We start from the raw sequence: 24236 nt of genomic DNA, 5'->3' as shown, positions 1-24236 counted from the left end.
AATTAGCGATGTGGAGCATCTTTTCATGTGTCTGTTGGCCATCTGTTTTTCTTTTTTGGAGAACTCTCTGTTCAGTTCCTCTGCCCATTTTTTAATTGGGTTATTTTTTGCTTGTTGAGGCATGTTAGCTCTTTATATATTCTGGACGTCAAGCCTTTATCAGATGTGTCATTTTCAAATATATTCTCCCATACTGTAGGGTTCCTTTTTGTTCTATTGATGGTGTCTTTTGCTGTACAGAAGCTTTTCAGCTTAATATAGTCCCACTTGTTCATTTTTGCTGTTGTTTGTCCTTGCCCGGGGAGATATGTTCAAGAAGAGGTCACTCATGTTTATGTCTAAGAGGTTTTTGCCTATGTTTTCTTCCAAGAGTTTAGTTTCATGACTTACATTCAGGTCTTTGATCCATTTTGAGTTTCCTTTTGTATGTGGAGTTAGACAATGGTCCAGTTTCATTCTCCTACATGTAGCTGTCCAGTTTTGCCAGCACCATCTGTTGAAGAGACTGTCATTTCGCCATTGTATGTCCATGGCTCCTTTATCAAATATTAATTGACCATATATGTCTGGGTTAATGTCTGGATTGTCTAGTCTGTTCCATTGGTCTGTGGCTCTGCTCTTGTGCCAGTACCAAATAGTCTTGATTACTGTGGCTTTATAGTAGAGCTTGAAGTAGGGGAGTGAGATCCCCCCTACTTTATTCTTCTTTCTCAGGATTGCTTTGGCTATTTGGGGTCTTTGGTGTTTCCATATAAATTTTTGAATTATTTGTTCCAGTTCATTGAAGAATGTTGCTGGTAGTTTCTTAGGGATTGCATCAAATCTGTATATTGCTTTGGGCAGGATGGCCATTTTGACAATATTAATTCTTCCTAGCCACGAGCATGGGATGAGTTTCCATCTGTTAGTGTCCCCTTTAATTTCTCTTAAGAGTGACTTGTAGTTTTCAGAGTATAAGCCTTTCACTTCTTTGGTTAGGTTTATTCCTAGGTATTTTTTTTTTTTATGCAATTGTGAATGGAGTTGTTTTCCAGATTTCTCTTTCTGTTGGTTCATTATTAGTGTATAGGAAAGCCACAGATTTCTGTGTGTCGATTTTGTATCCTGCAACTTTGTTGTATTCCAATATCAGTTCTAGTAGTTTTGGGGTGGAGTCTTTAGGGTTTTTTATGTACAGTATCATGTCAACTGCAAATAGTGACAGTTTAACTTCTTCTTTCCCAATCTGGATTCCTTGTATTTCTTTGTTTTGTCTGATTGCCGTGGCTAGGACCTCCAGTACTATGTTAAATAACAGTGGGGAGAGTGGGCATCCCTGTCTAGTTCCCGATCTCAGAGGAAGTGCTTTCAGCTTCTCACTGTTCAGTATAATGTTGGCTGTGGATTTATCATAGATGGCCTTTATTATGTTGAGGTACTTGCCCTCTATTCCCATTTTGCTGAGAGTTTTTATCATGAATGGATGTTGAACTTTGTCAAATGCTTTTTCAGCATCTATGGAGATGATCATGTGTTTTTTGTCTTTCTTTTTGTTGATGCGGTGGATGATATTGATGGGCTTTCGAATGTTGTACCATCCTTGCATCCCTTGGATGAATCCCACTTGGTCATGGTGTATGATCCTTTTGATGTATTTTTGAATTCGGTTTGCTAATATTTTGTTGAGTATTTTTGCATCTACGTTCATCAGGGATATTAGTCTGTAGTTTTCTTTTTTGGTGGGGACTTTGCCTGGTTTTGGTATTAGGGTGATGTTAGCTTCATAGAATGAATTTGGGAGTATCCCCTCCTCCTCTATTTTTTGGAAAACTTTAAGGAGAATGGGTATTATGTCTTCCCTGTATGTCTGATAAAATTCCGAGGTAAATCCATCTGGCCCGGGGGTTTTGTTCTTTGGTAGTTTTTTGATTACCACTTCAATTTCGTTGCTGGTAATTGGTCTGTTTAGATTCTCTGTTTCTTTCTGGGTCAGTCTTGGAAGGTTGTATTTTTCTAGGAAGTTGTCCATTTCTCCTAGGTTTCCCAGCTTGTTAGCATGTAGGTTTTCATAGTATTCTCTAATAATTCTTTGTATTTCTGTGGGGTCCGTCGTAATTTTTCCTTTCTCGTTTCTGATACTGTTGATTTGTGTTGAATCTCTTTTCTTCTTAATAAGTCTGGCTAGAGGTTTATCTATTTTGCTTATTTTCTCAAAGAACCAGCTCTTGGTTTCATTGATTTTTGCTATTGTTTTATTCTTATCAATTTTATTTATTTCTTCTCTGATCTTTATTATGTCCCTCCTTCTGCTGACCTTAGGCCTCATCTGTTCTTTTTCCAATTTCGATAATTGTGACATTAGACCATTCATTTGGGATTGCTCTTCCTTTTTTAAATATGCTTGGATTGCTATATACTTTCCTCTTAAGACTGCTTTTGCTGTGTCCCACAGAAGTTGGGGTTTAGTGTTGTTGTTGTCTTTTGTTTCCATATATTGCTGAATCTCCATTTTGATTTGGTCATTGAGCCATTGATTATTTAGGAGAGTGTTGTTAAGCCTCCATGTGTTTGTGAGCCTCTTTGCTTCCTTTGTACAGTTTATTCCTAGTTTTATGCCGTTGTGGTCTGAAAAGTTGGTTGGTAGGATTTCAATCTTTTGGAATTTTCTGAGGCTCTTTTTGTGGCCTAGTATGTGGTCTATTCTGGAGAATGTTCCATGTGCACTTGAGAAGAATGTATATCCTGTTGCTTTTGGATGTAGAGTTCTATAGATGTCTATTAGGTCCATCTGCTCTACTGTGTTGTTCAGTGCTTCCGTGTCCTTACTTATTTCCTGCCCGGTGGATCTATCCTTTGGGGTGAGTGGTGTGTTGAAGTCTCCTAGAATGAATGCATTGCAGTCTATATCCCCCTTTAGTTCTGTTAGTATTTGTTTCACATATGCTGGGGCTCCTGTGTTGGGTGCATATATATTTATAATGGTTATATCCTCTTGTTGGACTGAGCCCTTTATCATTATGTAGTGTCCTTCTTTATCTCTTGTTACTTTCTTTGTTTTGAAGTCTATTTCGTTTGATATTAGTACTGCAACCCCTGCTTTCTTCTCGCTGTTGTTTGCCTGAAATATGTTTTTCCATCCCTTGACTTTTAGTCTGTACATGTCTTTGGGTTTGAGGTGAGTTTTTTGGAAGCAGCATATAGATGGGTCTTGCTTTTTTATCCATTCTATTACTCAGTGTCTTTTGATTGGTGCATTCAGTCCATTAACATTTAGGGTGACTATTGAAAGATATGTACTTATTGCCATTGCAGGCTTTAAGTTTGTGGTTACCAAAGGTTCAAGGTTAGCCTCTTTAGTATCTTACTGCCTAACTTAGCTCACTTATTGAGCTGTTATATACACTGTCTGGAGATTCTTTTCTTCTCTCCCTTCTTATTCCTCCTCCTCCATTCTTCATATGTTGGGTGCTTTGTTCTGTGCTCTTTTTAGTAGTGCTCCCATCTAGAGCAGTCCCTGTAAGATATCCTGTAGAGGTGGTTTGTGGGAAGCGAATTCCCTCAGCTTTTGTTTGTCTGGGAATTGTTTAATCCCACCATCATATTTAAATGATAGTCGTGCTGGATACAGTATCCTTGGTTCAAGGCCCTTCTGTTTCATTGCATTAAATATATCATTCAATTCTCTTCTGGCCTGTAGGGTTTCTGTTGAGAAGTCTGATGTTAGCCTGATGGGTTTTCCTTTATAGGTGACCTTTTTCTCTCTAGCTGCCTTTAAAACTCTTTCCTTGTCCTTGATCTTTGTCATTTGAATTATTATGTGTCTTGGTGTTGTCCTCCTTGGATCCTTTCTGTTGGGGGTTCTGTGTATTTCCGTAGTCTGTTCGATTATTTTCTCCCCCAGTTTGGGGAAGTTTTTAGCAATTATTTCTTCCAAGATACTTTCCATCCCTTTTCTCTCTTCTTCTTCTTCTCTTACCCCTATAATACGGATATTGTTCCTTTTGGATTGGTCACACAGTTCTCTTAATATTGTTTCATTCCGGGAGATCCTTTTATCTCTCTCTATGTCAGCTTCTATGGGTTCCTGTTCTCTGGTTTCAGTTCCATCAATGGCCTCTTGCATCCTGTCCATTCTGCTTATAAACCCTTCCAGAGTTTGTTTCATTTCTGTAATCTCCTTTCTGGCATCTGTGATCTCCCTCTGGACTTCATCCCATATCTCTTGCATATTTCTCTGCATCTCTGTCAGCATGTTTATGATTTTTATTTTGAATTCTTTGTCAGGAAGACTGGTTAGGTCTGTCTCCTTCTCTGGTGTTGTCTTTGTGATCTTTATCTGCCTATACTTTTGCCTTTTCATGGTGATAGGAATAGTTTGCAGAGCTGGGACGAGTGACGGCTGGAAGAACTTCCCTTCTTGTTGGTTTGTGGCCCTCCTCTCCTGGGAGAACAGCGACCTCTAGTGGCTTGTGCTGGGCAGCTGCGCTCAGACAGGGCTTCTGCTTCCTGCCCAGCTGCTATGGAGTTTATCTCCGCTGTTGCTGTGGGCGTGGCCTGGCTCAGGCAGCTGCTCCAAAGTGGTGGAGTCACTTTTGAGGGGGAGCGGCTGGGAGGCTATTTATCTCCGTAAGGGGCCTCCGTGCTCCCTGCAGCCCAGGGGATTATGGTGCCCAGAGATCCGTAGATTCTCTACCTCTGGATTAAGTGTCCCGCCCTGCCCCTTTAAGCCTTCCAAAAAGCACCTGCCAAAACAAAACGACCACAAAAAAATTAAAAAAAAAAAAATTTAAAAATTAAAAAAATAATAAAAAATGGCCGCTCGTTTTTCTTTATTCTCCGGTGCCAGCCTCAGGCATCTGCTCACTGGTCTTCCTGCCCTGTTTCCCTAGTATTGGGGTCCCTATCCGTTTAAGACTTCCAAAAAGTGCTCGTCAAAACAAAACAGCAAAAAAAAAAATGGCCACTCGCTTTTCTTATGTCCTCTGGTGCCAGGTCTCCGGTACCTGCTCACTGTCCTTGCTGCCCTGTTTCCCTAGTATCCAGGGCCCCCTGCGCATGTACTGTGTCTGCACTCTGGCCCGGATGGCTGGGGCTGGGTGTTCAGCAGTCCTGTGCTCCGTCTCCCTCCCGCTCTGCCTACTCTCCTCTCGCCGGGAGCTGGGGGGAGGGGTGCTCGGGTCCCGCGGGGCTGGGGCTTGTATCTTACCCCCTTTACGAGGCACTGGGTTCTCGCAGGTTTGGATGTGGTCTGGATGTTGTCCTGTGTCTTCTGTTCTTTATTCTAGGAAGAGATGTCTTTGTTATATTTTCATAGATATATGTGGTTTTGGGAGATTTCCGCTGCTTTACTCATGCCACCATCTTGGCTCCCTGGTAGCTCAGAAGTTTGCCCACGTCCATGGTTCCAGAACTTCCACTCACGCCCAAAACGCGGCCTCCTCATTGTGGTTTTAATTTGTATTTCCCTGATAATTAGCAATGTGGAGCATCTTTTCATGTGCCTCTTGACCATCTGAATTTCTTCTTTGGAGAAGTGTCTGTTCAGAATCTCCACCCATTTTATAATTGGGTTGTTTGCTTTTTGGGTGTTGAGGCTTGTGAATTCTTTATATATTTTTTAGATGTTAACCCCTTGTCAGATATGTCATTTATGAATATATTCTCCCATACTGTAGGATGACTTTCTGTTCTGCTGATTGTGTCCTTTTCTGTACAGAAGCTTTTTAGTTTAATATAGTTTCATGTGTTCATTTTTGCTTTTGTTTCCCTTGCCCGAGGAGATGTGTTCAGTAAAAGTTGATCATGTTTATATTCAGATTTTGCCTGTGTTTTCTTCTATGAGTTTTATGGTTTCATGACTTCCATTCAGGTTTTTTATCCATTTTGAGTTTACTTTTATATATGGAGTTAGACAATAATCCAGTTTCATTCTCTGACATGTAGCTGTCCAGTTTTGCCAACACCAGTTGTTGAAGAGGCTGTCATTTCCCCATTGTGTATCCATGGCTCCTTAAAATTGGCCATATGTGCGTGAATTTATATCTGGGCTCTCTTTTCTTTTCCACTAGTCTGTGGGTCTGTTCTTGTGCCAGTACCATATTGTCTTGATTACTGTGGCTTTGTAGTAGAGCTTGAAGTTGCGAAGTGAGATCCCCCCTGCTTTATTCTTCCTTCTGAGGATTGTTTTGGCTATTCGGGGTCTTTTTTTGTTCCATATGAATTTTAGAACTATTTGTTCTAGTTGATTGAAGAATGCCACTGGTATTTTGATAGGGATTGCAATGAATCTCTATATTGCTTTAGGCAAGATAGCTATTTTGACAATATTAATTCTTCCTATAGGGTATAGGTCTTTCATGTCCTTGGTTAGGTTTATTCCTAGGTATTTTATTATTCTTTATGTGATTATAAATGGAGTTTTTTTCCTGATTTCTCTTTCTGCTAGTTCATCAGTATATAGGAATGCCATGGGTTTCTGTGTATTAATTTTGTATCCTGCAACTTTGCTGAATTCAGTTATTAGTTCTAGTACATTGTATTGTTTCTGATTTTGAATTTCCCTTTATTTGATTTTTTTTCTGCTAACTAAAAATTGCAGCAGTAAAGGGGTACAGAAGACCAAGCATGTGTGTTATGTGTTGTGTACCATTTTTAGTAAAAAGCTTTTATTTTATGTGACTTGTGAAAACCTTATATTTGAAATGTGGCTGGTACTATGCTAAGTATAGATCAGCGCATTTCTTGCTTTGTTTTATTTTGTAGTCTTGTGTTGGGTGACAGCTGAGAGAAGTGATAAAATAGACACCTATACCACCCATGGGCCACCAGGTGCACTCTATTCCCTTTCATCTGAATTAAGCCAATAATTTGTCACGTCATTTGTGTTTATCTTTTTCTTTAAAGGGTATTATTGAAGAGGTTCCCATTGTACATCGTATAACAACATAAAGTATTCTAGAGCTAGATTGCAAAACAGTCGGTAATTAGCCAACAGATAATTAGCACTTTCACGAAACCACTTTCATCTTCTAATCGTTTACTCTTAACAATGAGCTAAATTATTTTCTGTAATGTACCTGGCATGTATTTTATTGGTGCACGCACTTGCTCTCTCTTTTTAAGTAAGAGATGAATCAGTTTGAGAACTCCGAAGGCACCAGAAAACTTTTAACAAGAACTACCAGTGTTGAAATGTGGTGTTTTTAAAACATGTTCATTTTAGATTAGTGTTGCCAACCCACTCCCCTTTTTCCTTTTATGTGTTAGTTAAACAATATCATACTTTCAAATGACTATTTAGTAGTTCTTTTTATTTCTAAATAGCCAGGCTTTTATTTTTCAGTGTGTTCTAAATGAGGAAATACTTAAGTTTCTGAAGCAAAATTTCACTGAAATATTTGATTATCGTAGTTTCTCTTAGATGTTAATATTCTTGCAAAATTTATAGTGGCTTTTTCTTACTATATGTTAAATTACTGTTTTAGCTCTTTGATCTGGAATAAACATTTGACTTTTTTCGGCAAAAAAAGGAATTACTCCATATATGATGTGTTCAGTTGATAAATGTGAACAAAGTGGTGTAAGCTATGTTTAAATTATTTTTATAGAAATAACTTTTGACCTGTGATTTGAAAATATACATCTGTTAGGTTCTACACATAGATCATAGTGTTTTGATGTTGAATTCTTGATTTATCTAAATAAACTGTATTACTTAATATGGATTTACATCTATCCATTACTCTTCAGTAATTCTTTGTTAAATGCATAGCAACATCCTTGTAGAGATAACATGGTTTTCATAATCTTGTTCTTTTGGTCCTTTTTGCAAATGGCCTAATCTGTATACTTTCCACTTAAAGTAGCTGTGGTAGGGTTGGGGAACATGACATTAAAAATATGTTGGCATATGATCTAATAAAAGATGAAAAAATCGTTCATTTTAAAGAGTCTGTCAAAATATGTCTGGTATGGTCTTACAATTCATTCCAGCTCCTTCATTGTATCATTTTACTGATGTATTTGACAGAGATAAACTTCAATAATGTGTGAACCTTGGTACTGTTTGCTTTCTGCCTGCATCAACAAATGTTTCTATAGTTAGCAGAATTTGGAAGTAACAGTTTTAAAACATTTACAAATTGAAATATTAAGATTTTTATGAAATTGTTATTCCCTGATTTTATTTCTCTGTTAGCTTCCTCTTCAAATCTGAGACCAAGATCCATCTGTTATCTTCTCAAAGTAAAACTTGTTCAGCATTTAGGTCATTATAATTATTTTATTTAGTGTGCCTAACACATTACCCAAAAATATAACATCTTAAAACAAATATTTTTTACCTCACAGTTCCTATGGTCAGGAATTCCAGTACAACGTAGCTGAGTCCATGGTGCAGGGTCCCACAATGCTGCACTCATCTCAGGTTTCCACTTGGAGGGAATTGCCTCTGAGCTCACTGACGTAGCCATTGGCAAGCCTCAGTTCCAGTCGTTCACTGGAAATATCCTTGCCATGACTCTCTGTAGGCTAGCTTACAGTGTTGCATTTGGCTTCCTTTGGGGCCTAGAAAGCAAGAGAGTGCCAGGATGGAAGCCACAGTCTCTCTGTACCATAATGTCAGGGATCACATCTCCTTACTTTTGCCATAGTTTATTCCTTAGAAGTGAATTGCTAGGTCCACCCAGATTTCGAGTTGGTGATGACACAAGGGCATGAGTACCAGGAGGTGGGGGTCTTCATAGATGCCTGCCACATAGCTTATGACTTCACAACACTTTGGATCTTCTGGAAATTTACCATTTTTACTATGTTGTTTCACAAGATTTTAATAGAACTCCTTGCTCAGGTAGTGCTCCCTTTGCTTAGCTTGTTGTTTGTCTCACAGTCTTGAATTAAACATCTTATATGGAATGAGACTCCAAGAAAGAGTGCAAACCAGGACAGAGATAAAGGACTGTTCATCTGTACTTCTGCTTTCATAGCCTTTGCCAGTTATTTAGATAGGGAGCTTTGGTGAAAATCTAAGGTACTTTCAAGAAAATATACAATTGGGAATATTTTGTACTCTGTTCATTATGTAAATTCTAATGTTTATCTTCTTCAGTATTGGTAAAGGTTTTCAAGGTGTCATGAAAAGATGGGGATTTAAAGGCCAGCCAGCAACTCATGGTCAAACAAAAACCCACAGGAGACCTGGAGCTATTTCAACTGGTGTAAGTATAACTTAGTCATGCTCTTTCTAATGCTAAATATTCAGCTTCTGCACATATACTGCTTTAGTCTGTCCCTGGAGTCAAGTCACATAATTTTAATCTGATTCCAGGTGGGGTGTAGTACTTGTTACACCTTTATGGGTCCTGTCCACATTCACTGTACAGAGCCAGGCTTGTTCACTTGTGACACCCCACATACTTACAGCCTGTGTTCTTACTACTTTCCCACCTGCTTTCTCCCATCTCTTATCTTCCATCTGGTTCTCTAAAGTCAGCTGCAAGAAGTCTGGGCTAGTCGGAGAAAGGATTAAAGATGGGGGAATAAGAAGGCAAGATGGGAACCTCCCCCGAAAAACATAGCAAATGCAACTAGACCTGAAGACTACAGAACAGACTCCTTGCACCTGAGGAAGAAGAGAGGCCCACAAAGAAAAGGGTGAGGCAGAAAAGCCTAAATTAGTGGGACAAGCCCCCCCTCCACCCCAGCCTACAGGCAGGAGAAAGAGGAGCAGGGCAGAGAGTGGGTACGAGCCCAGGAGTGCTCCACACCTGGCCCTGGAGATCTGCTCACAAGCCTGCAGTCAGTTTGAAAGACTTGTCAGCAGCGGAGGGGTATCAGAGGTGACGAGGGTTGGATGGAACTTTCCAGCAGGTGGAGGATACATCCCCAGCCCTTCCTCAGCCCAATAGATAGGGAACTCTTCAATAGATAGGGAACTCTTGGGAGCTTCAGACATTCCATCCCTCTTGCTGGCAACACAGCCCTGAGGCACCTCCCTGCACGTTCTGGGAACCAACCCACTTGGTCCAGTGGTAGTGTCAGACTTTGCTGCCTAGCAGGCAGATGGAGACTCTACCAGCTTGCTTGGCTCCATTTTGGCCCAACTGGAGAGGTGCCTGGAGGAGCCAGTCCCAAGAGCTCTGTCCTCCAAGCAGGTGTCCAAAGCTGGGGCTGTGCATCCAGCCAAGGCACATTGGTCCACCCACCCTATTAACCCTGCAGCCCCCACCATTGCTACAGTCCAGGCAGAGGATGGCCCTCCCCACCTCAGAGACACCTGAGCTGATCACAAAAGCAACAACAGCTCAAGCAAACTTCCTGCCCAGACTGAGACCACTACAGATGCCAGACAGAAAGGTGGCCTTGGCTGTGGCATGCCAGCAGCTGGGGCTCCCGCAAAGTAGAACCAGGCACTGGAGAGGAAAAGAATCTTGAGCTTCTGGGCACCATAGCACATGTTCTTCATAAAGCTCTGACTCTTTAGACCAGAAAGCATAGCAGAGACATCAATACAAAGGAAGAAACACAGAATACCTGACAGAATGAGCAGGCAAAGGAATTTGATCCAAACAAAACTACAAGACAGAACCCCAGAAAGAGGGGTAAGTAAAACAGATCACCAGTCTTCTTGATAACGATTTCAAAGTGAGATTCCTAAATATGCTCACGGCTTTACAGAAAAGTATTGAAGATTTCAGGGGTGACTTCAACAAAGAGATAAAAGGTCTGAAAAAGAGTCACTCAGAGCTGAAGAAAACAGTATTTCAAATGAAACATACCACAGTACAAGGATTTAAAAGTAGATTAGTAGGTCATGTAGAGTAGACAGTAAATGAAATAGAAATTAGAGAACAGGAAAAAAAGCTGAAGAACAGAAAGAAAAGATCTCTAGGAATGAAAGAATAATAAGTGTGCTATTTGACCACTTCAAACGAAACAATAGTGTATAACAGGTATGAGAAGGAGAAGAGAAAGACAAAAGAATAGAAAATCTCTTTAAGGAAATAATTATTGAAAAATTCCCCAGTCTGAGGAAGAAAATAGTCAGGGCATGGAAGCACAGAGATCCCCTAACAAAAGGAACCCAAACAAGACAACAGCAAGACATGTAATAATTGGAATGGCAAAGATCAATGATGAGAGTGTTTTGAAAGCAACTAGAGAGAGAAAAAAGATTACTCATTAAGGAAATCCCAGCAGGCTATCAGCAGAAACTCTACAGGCCAGAAGGGAGTAGCTGATATATTTAATTTATTGAAAAAGAAGGACCTCCAAATGAGAACTCTCTTGCTGTCAAGATTATAATTTAAATTTGAAGCAGGTATTAAACAATTTACAGATAAATAAAAGTTAAGCCAGTCTTAAATGATGTGTTAAAGGGACTGCTGTAGATGGAAATAACCCTAAGACTATATAGCTTTCACCAGTGAAAATAAACCCACAGTAAAGATAGTAGAGCAACTAATTACCAAAAAAATATGAAATTAAAAGAAGCAAAATGAACTATATACAAAATCAGTCAAGGGATACACAAAAAGTGCAGATTATAACATCTTATACAAAAAAGTGAGGAGGAAGAAAAGGGTAGAAGAAAGTACCTTTAGATTGTGTTTAAAATAGAGTAATCAGCAATTTAAGATAGACTATTATGTAGTAAAGAAGCTATCCTTGAACCATTGGTAACCACAAAACTAAAGCCTACAATAAGTACACACAAAAATAAAAAAGAAATTAATAATACTAAAGAAAACCATCAATAACAAGAGAAGAGTATAAGAGAGGGAAAAAAGGAACAGAGAGGAGATAACAAGAAACATCCAGGAAACAATAAATGGCACTAAGTATGTATATATAAATAATCACCTTAAATGTAAATGGACTGAATGCACCAATCAAAAGACATAAAAGGGCAGAATGGATAATGAAATGATCCACCTATATGCTGCCTATAGGAGACTCATTTGAGACCCAAAAACATAACACAGACCAAAAGTGAAGAGATGGAAAAGATATTTTATGCAAATAATAGGGAGAAAAAAGCAGGAATACTTGTATGAGACAAAATTGATTTCACAACAAAGAAAGTAATGAGACAAGGACATTACATAATGATTAAAAAAATCCTCAACAAAAGGATATAACCAGTATAAATATCATGCACCCAACATAGCACCTAAGTATGTGAAACAAATACTAACAGGACTAATGGAGGAAATAGGCTGCAAACATTTATTTTAGGATACTTCAACACAACACTCATGTCAATAGATCAACCAGACAGAAAATAAGAACATAAGCACTGAACATTAAATCAAACGGACCTAACAGATATCTACAGAACACTCCATCCAAGAGCAGCAGGATAAACATTTTTCTCAAGTGTACATGGAACATTCTACAGAATAGATCATATACGAGGCTACAAGAAGAACCTCAATAAAGTCAAAAAGATTGAAAATGTATCAAGCAACTTCTTACGTGACAACAGTATGAAACTAGAAATAAATTACACAAAGAAACAGACATACAAACACATGGAGGCTAAACAACATGCTTCTAAATAATGAAGGGATCAATGAACAAATTAAAATAAATGAAGCAATACATGGAGACAGAACAAAAACACAATAGCCCAAAAATCTGTAGGACTCAGCAAAGGTAGTTTTAAGAGGAAAGTACATAACAATACAGGCTTACCTCAAGATACAAGAACAATCCCAAATAGTCTAAATTCACAATTTAAGAAACTATAAAAGAGCAAATGAGGCCCAGAATCAGTAAGAGAAGAGACGTAATAATGATCGGAGCAGAAATAAATAAAATAGAGAAGAATAAAACAATAGAAAAAAATCAATGAAACCAGGAGCTGTTTTTATCAGAAAATAAAATAGATAAATCCCTAGCCAGACTTATTAAAAAACAAGAGAGTCTACAGACAGAAACAGAATCAGAAATGAAGAAATAATAATGGATACCACAGAAACAAAGAATTATTAGAGAATATACTATGAAAAATTATATGACAATAAATTGAACAACTTCGTAGAAAAATACAACCTTCCTAGACTGACCCAGGAAGAAACAGAAAATCTGAACAGACCAAATTACCAGCAATGAAATTTAATCAGCAATCAAAAATCTACCTAAGAAAAAAATTACTGAACCAGATGGCTTCACTGCTGAATTTTATCAAACATTTAGTGAAGACCTAATAGCTATCCTTCTTAATTAAAGTTTTCCATAAAGTAGAAGAGGAGGGAATACTTCCAAACTCATTCTATGAGGCCAGCATCACTCTAAACCCAAAACCAGGCAAAGACAACACAAAGAAAATTACAGACCAATATCCCTGATCATCCATCGTGACAAAGTGGGATTTATTCCAGGGATGCAAGGATGGTACAATATCCATAAATCCGTCAAAATCATACACCACATTAATAAAAAGGATAAAAACCACATGATCATCTCAATAGATGCTGCAAAAGCATTTGACAAAATTCAACATCCATTCATGATGAAAACTCAACAAAATGAGTGTAGAGGGTACGTACCTCAACATAATAAAGGTCCAACAATATAAAGACCAAACCCACAGCCATCATCATACTTAATAGTGAAAGCTGAAAGCTTTTCCTCTAAGATCAGGAAAAAGACAAGGATGCCAACTTTCCCCACTTTTATTCAACATAGTGTTGGAGGTCCTAGCCATAGCAACCAGACAGCACAATAAGATAAGCATCCAAATTGTTAAGGAAGAAGTTAAACTGTCACTATTTTCAGGTGACATGACATCATACATAGAGAACCCTAAAGAAGCCATCAAAAACTACCAGAACTAATAACTGAATTCAGCAAAGTTGCAGAATACAAAATCAATGCACATAAATCTGTTGCGTTCCTATATACCAACAACGAACTAGCAGGGAAATCAGGAAAACAACTCCATTTACAATTGCATCGAAAAGAATAAAATATCTAGAAATAAACCTAATCAAGGAGGTGAAAGACCTGTACTCTGATCCCATGATCATAGATAGGAAGAATTAATATTGTCAAAATGGCTATCCTGCCTAAAGCAATCTATAGATTCAATGCAATCCTTATCAAAATACCAACAGCATTCTCCAACAAACTAGAAGCTAAAATTCATGTGGAACCACAAAAGACACCAAATAGCCAAAGCAATCCTGAGAAGGAAGAACAAAGCTGTGGGGATTATGATCCCCAATTTTAAGCTCTACTACAAAGCCACAGTAATCAAGACAATTTGGTACTGGCACAAGAACAGACCCATAGATCAATGCAACGAAATAGCCCAGATATAAACCCACACATCTATGGCCAATTAGTATACAATAAAGGAGCCATAGATACACAGTGGGGAAATGACAGCCTCTTCAAAAACTAGTGTTGGCAAAACTGGACAACTACATGTAAGAGAATGAAACTGGATTATTGTGTAACTCCATACACAAAAGTAAACTCAAAATGGATCAAAAACCTGAATGTAAGTCATGAAACCATAGAACTCATAGAAGAAAAGATAGGCAAAAATCTCCTGAATATAAGCATGAGCAATTTTTTCCTGGACACATCTCCTCAGCAAAGGAAACAAAATAAAAAATGAACAAGTGTGACTATATGAAACTAAAAAGCTTCTATACAGTAGAGGATACCATTAGCAGAACAAAAAGGCATCCTACAGTATGGGAGAATATATTCATAAACAACTCACCTGATAAAGGGATTAACATCCAAAATATATAAAGAGCTTATACACCTCAACACCCAAAAAGCAAATAACCTGATTATAAAGTGGGCAGAGGACCTGAACAGACAGTTCTCCAAAGAAGAAATTCAGATGACCAACAGGCACATTAAAAGATGCTCCACATTGCTAATCATCAGGGAAATATAAATTAAAACCACAGTGAGAGATCACTTTACACCAGTTAGGATGGCCAACATCCAAAAGATAAGGAACAAAAATGCTGGCAAGGATGTGGAAAAAGGGGAATGCTGCTACACTGTTGGTGGTGTATGGCAATATGGAGGTTCCTCAAAAAACTAAAAATAGAAATACCATTTGATCCAGCAATTCCACTCCTAGGAATTCACCCAAAGAAAACAAAATCCTCAAAAGATACATGCACCCATATGTTTATTGCCATACAGTTTGCAGTAGTCAAGATATGGAAGCAACCTAAGTGTTCATCAGTAGATGAATGGATAAAGAACATGTACATATACACAATGGAATATTATTCAGCCATGAAAAGAAAAATCCTGCCATTTGCAACAACATGGATGGATCTAGAGGGTATTATGCTCAGTGAAATAAGCCATGTGGAGGAAGACAAATGCCGTATGATATCACTTATTTGTGGAGTATAAAAACAGCAAAACAGAAGGAACAAAACATCATTAGACTCATAGACACTGAGAAGTGACTAGTGGTTACCAAAGAGGAGGGGAGGGGAACTGTTGAACCACTGTGATGTACATTTGATAATAAAAAATAATAATAAAAGGTACAGAGCTACAGTGCCCTTCCATCTGGCCCCACTGGTTCCTTCACAGATTGTTTTTTACCTTATAAGAGATAGTTGGGAAAGATTATCAAGTACAATACCATGTTGGAAGGGAAAAGTGGTAAAGAAGAAATGGAGAAAGGAACAACAACAGCATAAGAAATGGAGAAGGACTTTGGTGTTCCTAATTCAGTTCTCACCCAGAGATACAGCATGTAGAGCCCAATGAGTTCTATTCTTTTCAGCATCCAAATGATGCAAGGTCAGTCTCCAAAGCTTGATAATACATTCTGTTTTTCTCCTAATACAAGAATTTCAGATTAAAGCTACTCTTGAATTACTACTATGTCACTTCACAGGTTGTTACCAGCTTTGTAATTTCTGTCACTCCTGGCAACAACATAGGGCAACAGGCACTCTCATACATAGCTGGTGGGAATACGAAGGAGTGCATCCTTCACAGAAGGAAGTGTGGCAATATCTAACAATTGCATAAGGATTTACCTCTGACATGGCAATCCTACTTTTGGAAATTTACCCTGAAAACACTCTCCCATTTGCACAAAATTGGTCATTGCAATATTATTTATAATTATAAGCATAAATGTCCATACTTGGGAGTTTGGATGAATGAACGATGGTACATCTACTCAATAGAATACTGTGTAACTGAAAAAACAATGAGATGGTCATTATGAAATGATGGAGTGATTTCCAGTATAAAAGAAAATGCACATTATCTGCTTATTTTTGCAAAAAGAAGAATCAGTAAAATAAACCAGAAATTAATAAAATTGTTTTGCTGCAAGGGGTAGATGAGAACAGTATGGAAAGGCTTAGAAGTGGTAGGAATGTCACTCCCCTGGATATACTTTTTTGTTGTACTTTCTACCTCTGGAACTATTTAATATTTTATATATTCAAAGTAGAAACTAGGATGAAGGGGAGATAATCCAGATTGGAATATAATTAGCAAATGAACCTCTTTCAAGTGCACAACATAAGTAAAAATGAATAGGTAGACTATCTCAGGTATCTTTTGAACACATTAGCTGCCTATGTACCCTGAGCCTACATTAACAATGTATTACACACAAGTGTTGTATTCTAATTATATTTATTTTTTGCAGTGGTATTAGCAATTCTGAAATAATTTTCTGTGAATTGTAGGATTTAGTAGATAAGTAAATATGCTGATAATGTGAGCCAAGTTTCTCATTATTGAAGAAGGACATTAAAATATGAAAAGGTAGAAAATTAAAATGAACCCTACAGTGTGGAATGCACATTGTAGGTATCAGCACACATTTACTATGTGTGGAGAGAAATAAATACAGAAATGTATATAGGCAGTGTATATGTGTGTGTATGTATGTATATATCTGTCTGCTGAAAGAACCTAAAAGCAAAGGTGTTCTGTAGCATTGAGCACCATGGAGACTAGGTCTTGGGTAGGCTTACTGAAGAAGTGGTTTGTTTCATGCGTGGGGCAGAGAGAGTACAAGGTGAACCCAAAACAGCGTGCGAAGAAAGCAAGGAATGTAATGTACAACATTGTGACTGTAGTTAATAATGCTACACTGCATATTTGAAAGGTGCTAATATTTAAAATTTTTAATCTCAAAATTTTGTAATGTGGTGATGGATATTAACTCAACATACTATGGTGATCATTTCATAATACATACAAACATTGAATCATTACATTGTACACCTGGAACTAATATGATGATGCCCTTTGTCAAATACCTCTCAGTAAAACTAATAATGCCTGTAGAAGTTAAAATAACAGAAAAGAAGAGGGTGCTTAAAAACTGGTGGCACATGTAAAGAACACAGGGACCAGTTAAAATCAGCTCCCATTTGCAAAAACCAGGGCAGTTTGATCTGAAACTTTTAAAAATGATACTAACAAATTCATGAAATAAAATTAGAATCCATGAGCTCACTGATACAAATAAAGTGAATCGATAGGTTAATAAATAAATAGGAGAAAAGAGACTGCTCTTCCTTACAGTATAATCCAAGCTAAGGAATATAGAAGGAAGGTGAGCTAGAGTCTCACTGTTTACAGCCATAGAAATAATGATTCATTGAGGAATCATCAATGGATGCTAAAACAAGTGTTGAAAACTTGCTGTAGACTATTTACGTAGTCCCAAAACAAACTGTCTATTAATTACAAAGGGAAAAACAATAACCTTAGTAGATTAACCTAGTGAACAGGTCCTTAGCTAAACTGATAGCAAAATACATAACCAGTAATTGGACAAACTAACATGCCTCCTGATCTGATTCCCAAGAAATACATAGTGATTCGTGCCAAAAATTTGTCACCTGAATCTTTCTAATCATGGGGAATCAGATAAACCTAAAGTGAGTGATAGTCTACAGAATAATATAGGCTTGTATTAAAAAATGTCAAGGTCTTGAAAGACAAGGAAGAGAAATCAGGAGACTAAAGACCCAATACAGGGGCAAAGTGTGATTCTAAAGAGGGTCCTGGATGTGGGAAGTAGCTATAAAGAACATTATTGCGGCAGTTGACAAAATTAGATTTGCAGACTTCAGATAAAATACTAAAAAGTTTTCTGAGTTTAATAATTGTACTGTGGTTCTGCAAGAGAATGTCCTTGTTCTTAGGAAATACACAAGTATAGGTAAAAGAGCATGGTGTCTGCCACCAAACTTCAGATAGTATAGGAGAAGATGCACAGTCATATATAGAGAGTGAGTGGTAAAGCAAATGGGACAATGTATAAACAATTGGTGAAGTTGGGTAAAGCGTATGAGAGTTTATTTTTGCAACTTTTTATAAATGTGAAATTACACAGTTATAAATTACATAAAAATACAAAGTTACAAAACTTAGGTAGATCATAGACATAAATTTCAAAACTCTGAAGAAAATGTAAGAGTAAATTTTTTCATGACCTTGGATTAGGCAAAGCCATACAACACCAAAAGTACAAGTAACAAAAGAAAATACAGATAATTAGCCTTCATTAAAATTTAAACCTTTTGTGCTGCAAACAATACCATCAAGAAAATGAAAAGACAGCTTGCAGACTGAAAGAAAACATTTGCAGATTGTATCTGCTAAGACTCGTGATTCAGAATATATAAAGAATTCTTACAACTCACTAGTGAAAAGATAACCCAGTTAAACCAGCAAAGGATACTTAACATCTTAGGCCATCAGAGAATCTGGGAAATGCAAATCAAAACTTTTCAGTCCAAATGCTGTTTGGACTGAAGTGAGATACCACTTCACACACACTGGAATGACTGTAATTAAAAAGAATAACAAATGTGGGCAAAAACATACAAAAATAAGAATCCTCATACATTGTTGGTAATAATGTAAAAATGCTACAGTTCCTTTGGAAAAATGGTTCAACAGTTGCTAAAAATGCTCAGTGTAAATTTATCATATGACCCAGCAATTTCACTCCTAGATGTATACCCAAAAGAAATGAAAATATGCTCACAAAAACTTGTGCATGTGCAGCAGCACTCACAGCAGCATTATTCATAATAGCCCCCAAATTTTTTTAAACCCAAGCATTCAGTTGATGATAATTAAAACGTGGTATATTCATGCAATATTATGTAACAATAAAGTGGAATGATGAATTGACACATGCTAATTATCTGTATTTTCTTTTGTTACTTGTACTTTTGGTGGTGTATCTAAGGCTTTGCCTAATCCAAGGTCATGAAGATTTACTCTTAGGTTTTCTTAAAAGAGTTTTAAAATTTGTGTCTATGATCTACCTAATTGACACATGGTTGAAGCTTGAAAACATGTTCAGTGAAGGAAGCCAGACACAGACACCATAATGTATGAGTCCATGTCTGAAACGTCTGTTCTAGGCAAAACCACCAAGACTAAAGGGGGTTGGTGGTTGCACAGGTCGGGGGATTAAAGAGAGTGACCACTACTGGATGGGGAAGTTCTGTGGTGGATTGATGACGATGTTCTAAAATTGACTGTAGTAATGCACAACTCTGAGTACACTAAAATTATTAAATTGCATACTTTAAAAGGGTGAAATATGTGGTATGTGAGTTATGTCTCAATAAAACTTTTTAAAATTAGGCCTGTAGAAGACCCTATTGTTAAAACTCAATTATTTGTCATGAAATACATTTTCCTCTGTAAATACTTCCATTAAGAATTAGCTAGTAAGTGTCTTTTTTATAATCCTAAAAGCTAAGGTATAGTTTTGATGAGACTGTAAATTGGGGAGGACAGAGTCCTTTTTTAGTAATGAGATGTTAAACAAGGGGCTTATCACGAAAGGGTTACTTGTAGAATGAGTGAAAGTGATACTTAGTCTATAATAATCAGAATTATTTTTTAAGCAATTTGGTGAGCTACTTCCACTGGGAATTTTGCCTGTTAATGTGAGAGTAGTGAGGCAGACATGTTTATATTCCAAGAATTCATGTGTCATGAGACGCTTTCCCAGTTTAGATGTAATTTGGATTAGCTTCTTTAGATGTGGAATTATTATCCATTATCAAAGCCAGAGGCAGACTGTGTGTAGCTGTTTGATTTATGTGAATCAGACAACCAGGGCTGGACAAACAAACCCAGTATTCTGATAACTGCCTGTGTCCTTTCATCCTTCTTGAGAAGGGAAGTGACATCAAAGCAAGGCTGGTAGTGTAGGACCGTCCCGAGCACTGTGCAGATGGCACCCATTCAGTCACTTCGCGGGGAAGGTCAGTGAGGCAGACCAGGCGGCCCACTTTATTTTTTTGCTTTGAAAAGTGGTGTGATGTGTTTATATGGCCTTTGTTTTTTTTCTTCTTTACTTTTCAACCAGTATTAGTTAAGTTGCTGCTCTCATTACTGAGTTTTTATCATAAGTCTGTTTCTTAGTCTATATTTATTTTGTTGCTATAATCTAACTTGGAAAGGAAATCCTCTAGGGATAAGTATGTCTAAACCCATATTTAGTTCTTTACTGGGGCCTAACATAATGGGGGGAAAATTAAACAATTTTAATAATGCCTATCTTAGTTTGCATTTTGGCTTGATCAGTACTGTTTGAAATTGAGAGTACTTAGAAGTGCAAATTTTGGTTCTTTTGTTTAGGATGTTGCCAGAGTCTGGCCTGGAACTAAAATGCCTGGACAAATGGGAAACATAGATAGGACAGCATTTGGACTGAAAGTAAGTTTCTAAAATGGCTCTTTTTAGGAATAAATTAATGCCTAAATGAAAAGGCACCCAAATATGTATTAATGTGTGTCTGTATATGATGGTGCTGGTAAGTTTTACAATTATTGTAAATTGTCAGTTTACAATAATTTTACAGAAGGAGGAACCTGTGTGTGTTGGGGGAGGGTTCATAGTAGTATGGGTTCATTTAACATCCAAGCCGTGGAACGTGCCATCATTAAAAAGAAAAACTTAGTCATCTACTGTTTAACCGGGAAGGTAATGATGCTTAGAAAAAGTCAAATTCAGAGCATTTTATGTATAGTACTCTGGTTTTGTATAAAAGTGAACAAAAGCTTCCCCACCCTCTCTCTCTATGTACATACACACATATATATATGTTGCTATGCCATTAGGTAAGCACAGAGAAAAGTAGACTCATATCCCAGATTACCTTAGATTTTATGTGAAGTGCATGGGTGGGTGGAAGTCCATGTGGCAGAGGAGGAGGAGGAAATGGAGATCATCAAAATAGGCGAAACCAGATGGTACAAAAAGGATTGTGGTGTCCATCCATTTTTATAAAATAATTACATGTACTTAGTAAGGGTGGAGTTAAATTCATCCCCTACTAACTTGAAGAATATATGTATTTCTAAGTGAAAATGAGTTGTACTATGATGGGTGTCATATAATTATATTTTAAGACATATGTTTATATATCTATGTGTATATATTTCAAAGTATAGAAACTACAAAAAAGAAAATAGCCACCATAAAACAATGCCCAAAGATAACCCCTGGTAGTGTTTTGGTGCATATACTTCCAGTCTCTGTTGTAGATATTTTATTTATAAACTTTGACCAGCAGAAGTTTTTTAAATTTTATAAAGTAAATCTAAATTTTTTTTCCCTTCTATTACTTTTATACTTACCAGAAATTATCTTTTTCTATTTATTTGTGTGTATTTTCTTCTCATGAGTGTGAGAAAGGCATTTAAGTTTCTGTAGTTTTTAATACTTAGCCACTATTAGATGTGTGATGTGGATCAAACTCAGTTTCCACCCAGATGCTTTCTTCTCTCACTGCCATTTCTGGGCTATTGTTTCCCGTTTGTTTTTCCTCCACATGAAGGTCTGTTTGAGTGCCGTCGCTCAGCACACTTACTTTTAAAATTAGACCCAGAGAGGTTGGGCTTCTCCTAGCCTAGCAGCAGCAAACTGGTATTAACTAAAACTAAAATAGAATTGAATTTCAACTTGTTAGTCTTGGTGGCACCTGCACGGTCCATTGAGATACCCAGACAGTCTTGATCATTCAGCTACATTTATATTCAAAACATGAGTTTGCTTCCACCTCTGTAAGATGCATCTGTTAGTCCTACATTACGAGTCACCCACAGGACTTAAATTTTTTCAGTTCTCATTGAACATTTTGAAGTGCTGTTATGATTATTACTTTATAGACTTCGGTAGCCTTGGTTTTCAGGAACATGTTGTTTAATCAAGTATATTCTCAAATTTTTGACTCTAAAAGTTTGATTTTTTTTCTTTAGGTGTGGAGAATAAACACAAAGCACAATATAATCTATGTAAATGGCTCTGTACCTGGGCACAAAAATTGCTTAGTAAAGGTATGTATAACTGTCTTTATTTTCTGTTGTTCTGAGACATGGATGTATGGCATAAATTCTCCTTCAGCCCATAAATGTGGCTTGAAAATAAGTGGTTCTTTTTCCATATATTCTCTGTGAAATTTCTCTGCTTTTTAGTAGTACCTGACTGAAAAAAAATTGCACAAAATAACCTATAGCCTGTGTCTGTAAAGCCATGAACCTGCAAAAATGATAGGGCCAGTAAGGAGAGGCTCCTTAGGAACACAAAAAGAACAGGTTAACAATTGTCCTGTGCTAAGGGTAGCTATACCAAAGTAGCAGTATATCTCTGTCCTTTCAAAAAAGAACTTTTTAGTTTTTTAATAGTACTTTCACATAGAAACTGCAGAGGTGGAAATTCAGTGAGAGAGTCAAGGAGAAAGGTGTTGAAGGTAGACATTTAAGAAGAGATTTTTTTTTTATTGTAATTACTAACAGTGCTCTGATATACCTTTAAGTGTTTTCCTTAAAAACATGCATGTTCACTTTTATGTTAAAAATTAGAAGAAAACAAACGCGTAGGATTTGAAGAAAAACTGTTTGGCTCTCAGGCTTACTTCTGAGTAAAATACAAAATAAATATTCTGCCTGGGATTTAGGCTAACATGTAGAGTGAGAGATCACTTTTGAATTTTGAATCTTCTGTTCTGAAAATAAATTTGTAGTAGAAGTGATATCAGCAATTCCCGGAATTATATTCTTCATTAATTTTCCAACAATAACAACAAAAATAGGTTGAAACTCAAACCTCAGATTTTTCAGATTGGATCTTTATGTGTTCTTTTCATAAAGTAGGTTCTATTAACTAGCAAAAGGCACAATATTTATCTCTCTGGAACTCTTCACCTTTGTTTTTTAAGTTATCTTATATTTAAGTCACATCTGTAATACTGAATTATTTTTACATACTGCAGTGATTATTAACACATGAAACTGAAAGTCCATGAGACCCAAGGTTTTTTTTTCTTTTTTTAAAAAACTTTTATGTTGAGGTACATACAGTAAAATGCATGAAACATAGTGTGTAGCTTGATGCATTCTGACATATGTAGGAACTCCAATTCTTAACTGGATTATTCTCATTTTTCTTAATGCACTTGATGAATTTTTGTTGTCCTTTTTTTTTGCCTCTCAAGCAGATTTTTAGGTTAAAGTAGGTTTCCAATCTCCAGGTGACCAAGTCATATACACAATGACAGGTAATTGAAACCAGCAGGTTGCCATTGTACATCTCATAACATTTTGGCTTAATCATTCAGTGTATTCCTACCTTCACATTCCAGATTTATTACATGTTATAAATATCAAACCTAATAAAAGAAGAAAAAAAGGGAAATGATTATTTTCCTTAACAAAATTACACTGCATAGTAGATGGATTTTTAAATGTTTTCAAATCCTCCCTTTTCTCCCCATTTTGCTGCATACGTGGTTCTAGTCTGGCTTTCCAGCTGGGCCTTATGGCAGCTGTGACTTCTCAGATATACCTCAGCACTTTCTTTGATGCCAGCATGAATTAATAGGTCAGCTGTCTTAAAAAAACCATAATATGTGCAGGGTTATTTGGATCCAGTTATTATGGGCTGTTTATAATCAACATTTATTACTCAGATTTTCCATCTACTTCCATAAAATATTGCCTCAGTCAAGTCTCTTAATGGACAGAGGCTTGCTGTCACTGAGGCTCTTCAGAGGGTACATCAAAGGAATTACAAAAGAGGAGTCCAAGTATATTTCGAGAAACTATAGCATCAAAGAAATGTCTAGTCCACTTTGAACTATTAATACACTAGTGAGTATATTTCCAACAAACATTTTTAGATAAAACAGAACCCATCTTGGAAAACATCTTTGAAATGCAGTCTATACAGATTGTCTTTAGTAACCTTAAGCAGATGTC

At 37.0% G+C, this 24236-nt stretch overlaps 1 protein-coding gene across 1 annotated transcript in view; it reads left to right on the top strand.

The window, feature by feature from the left end:
• The window catches only part of MRPL3 (mitochondrial ribosomal protein L3), a 66945-nt gene that overhangs the window by 40071 nt on the left and 2638 nt on the right, over positions 1-24236 (top strand). Inside the window, exons 7-9 of the mRNA XM_036894764.2 lie at positions 9086-9194; positions 20617-20694; positions 22239-22316. Of these exons, the coding sequence (XP_036750659.2) occupies positions 9086-9194; positions 20617-20694; positions 22239-22316 (265 nt within the window). The remainder of the gene's footprint in view (positions 1-9085; positions 9195-20616; positions 20695-22238; positions 22317-24236) is intronic.

The sequence above is a fragment of the Manis pentadactyla genome, chromosome 14 (assembly GCF_030020395.1).
Source record: "Manis pentadactyla isolate mManPen7 chromosome 14, mManPen7.hap1, whole genome shotgun sequence".
Classification (NCBI taxonomy): Eukaryota; Metazoa; Chordata; class Mammalia; order Pholidota; family Manidae; genus Manis; species Manis pentadactyla.
Note: the sequence above shows the minus strand (reverse complement) of the source record. Positions and strands in the feature narration are given on the sequence as shown.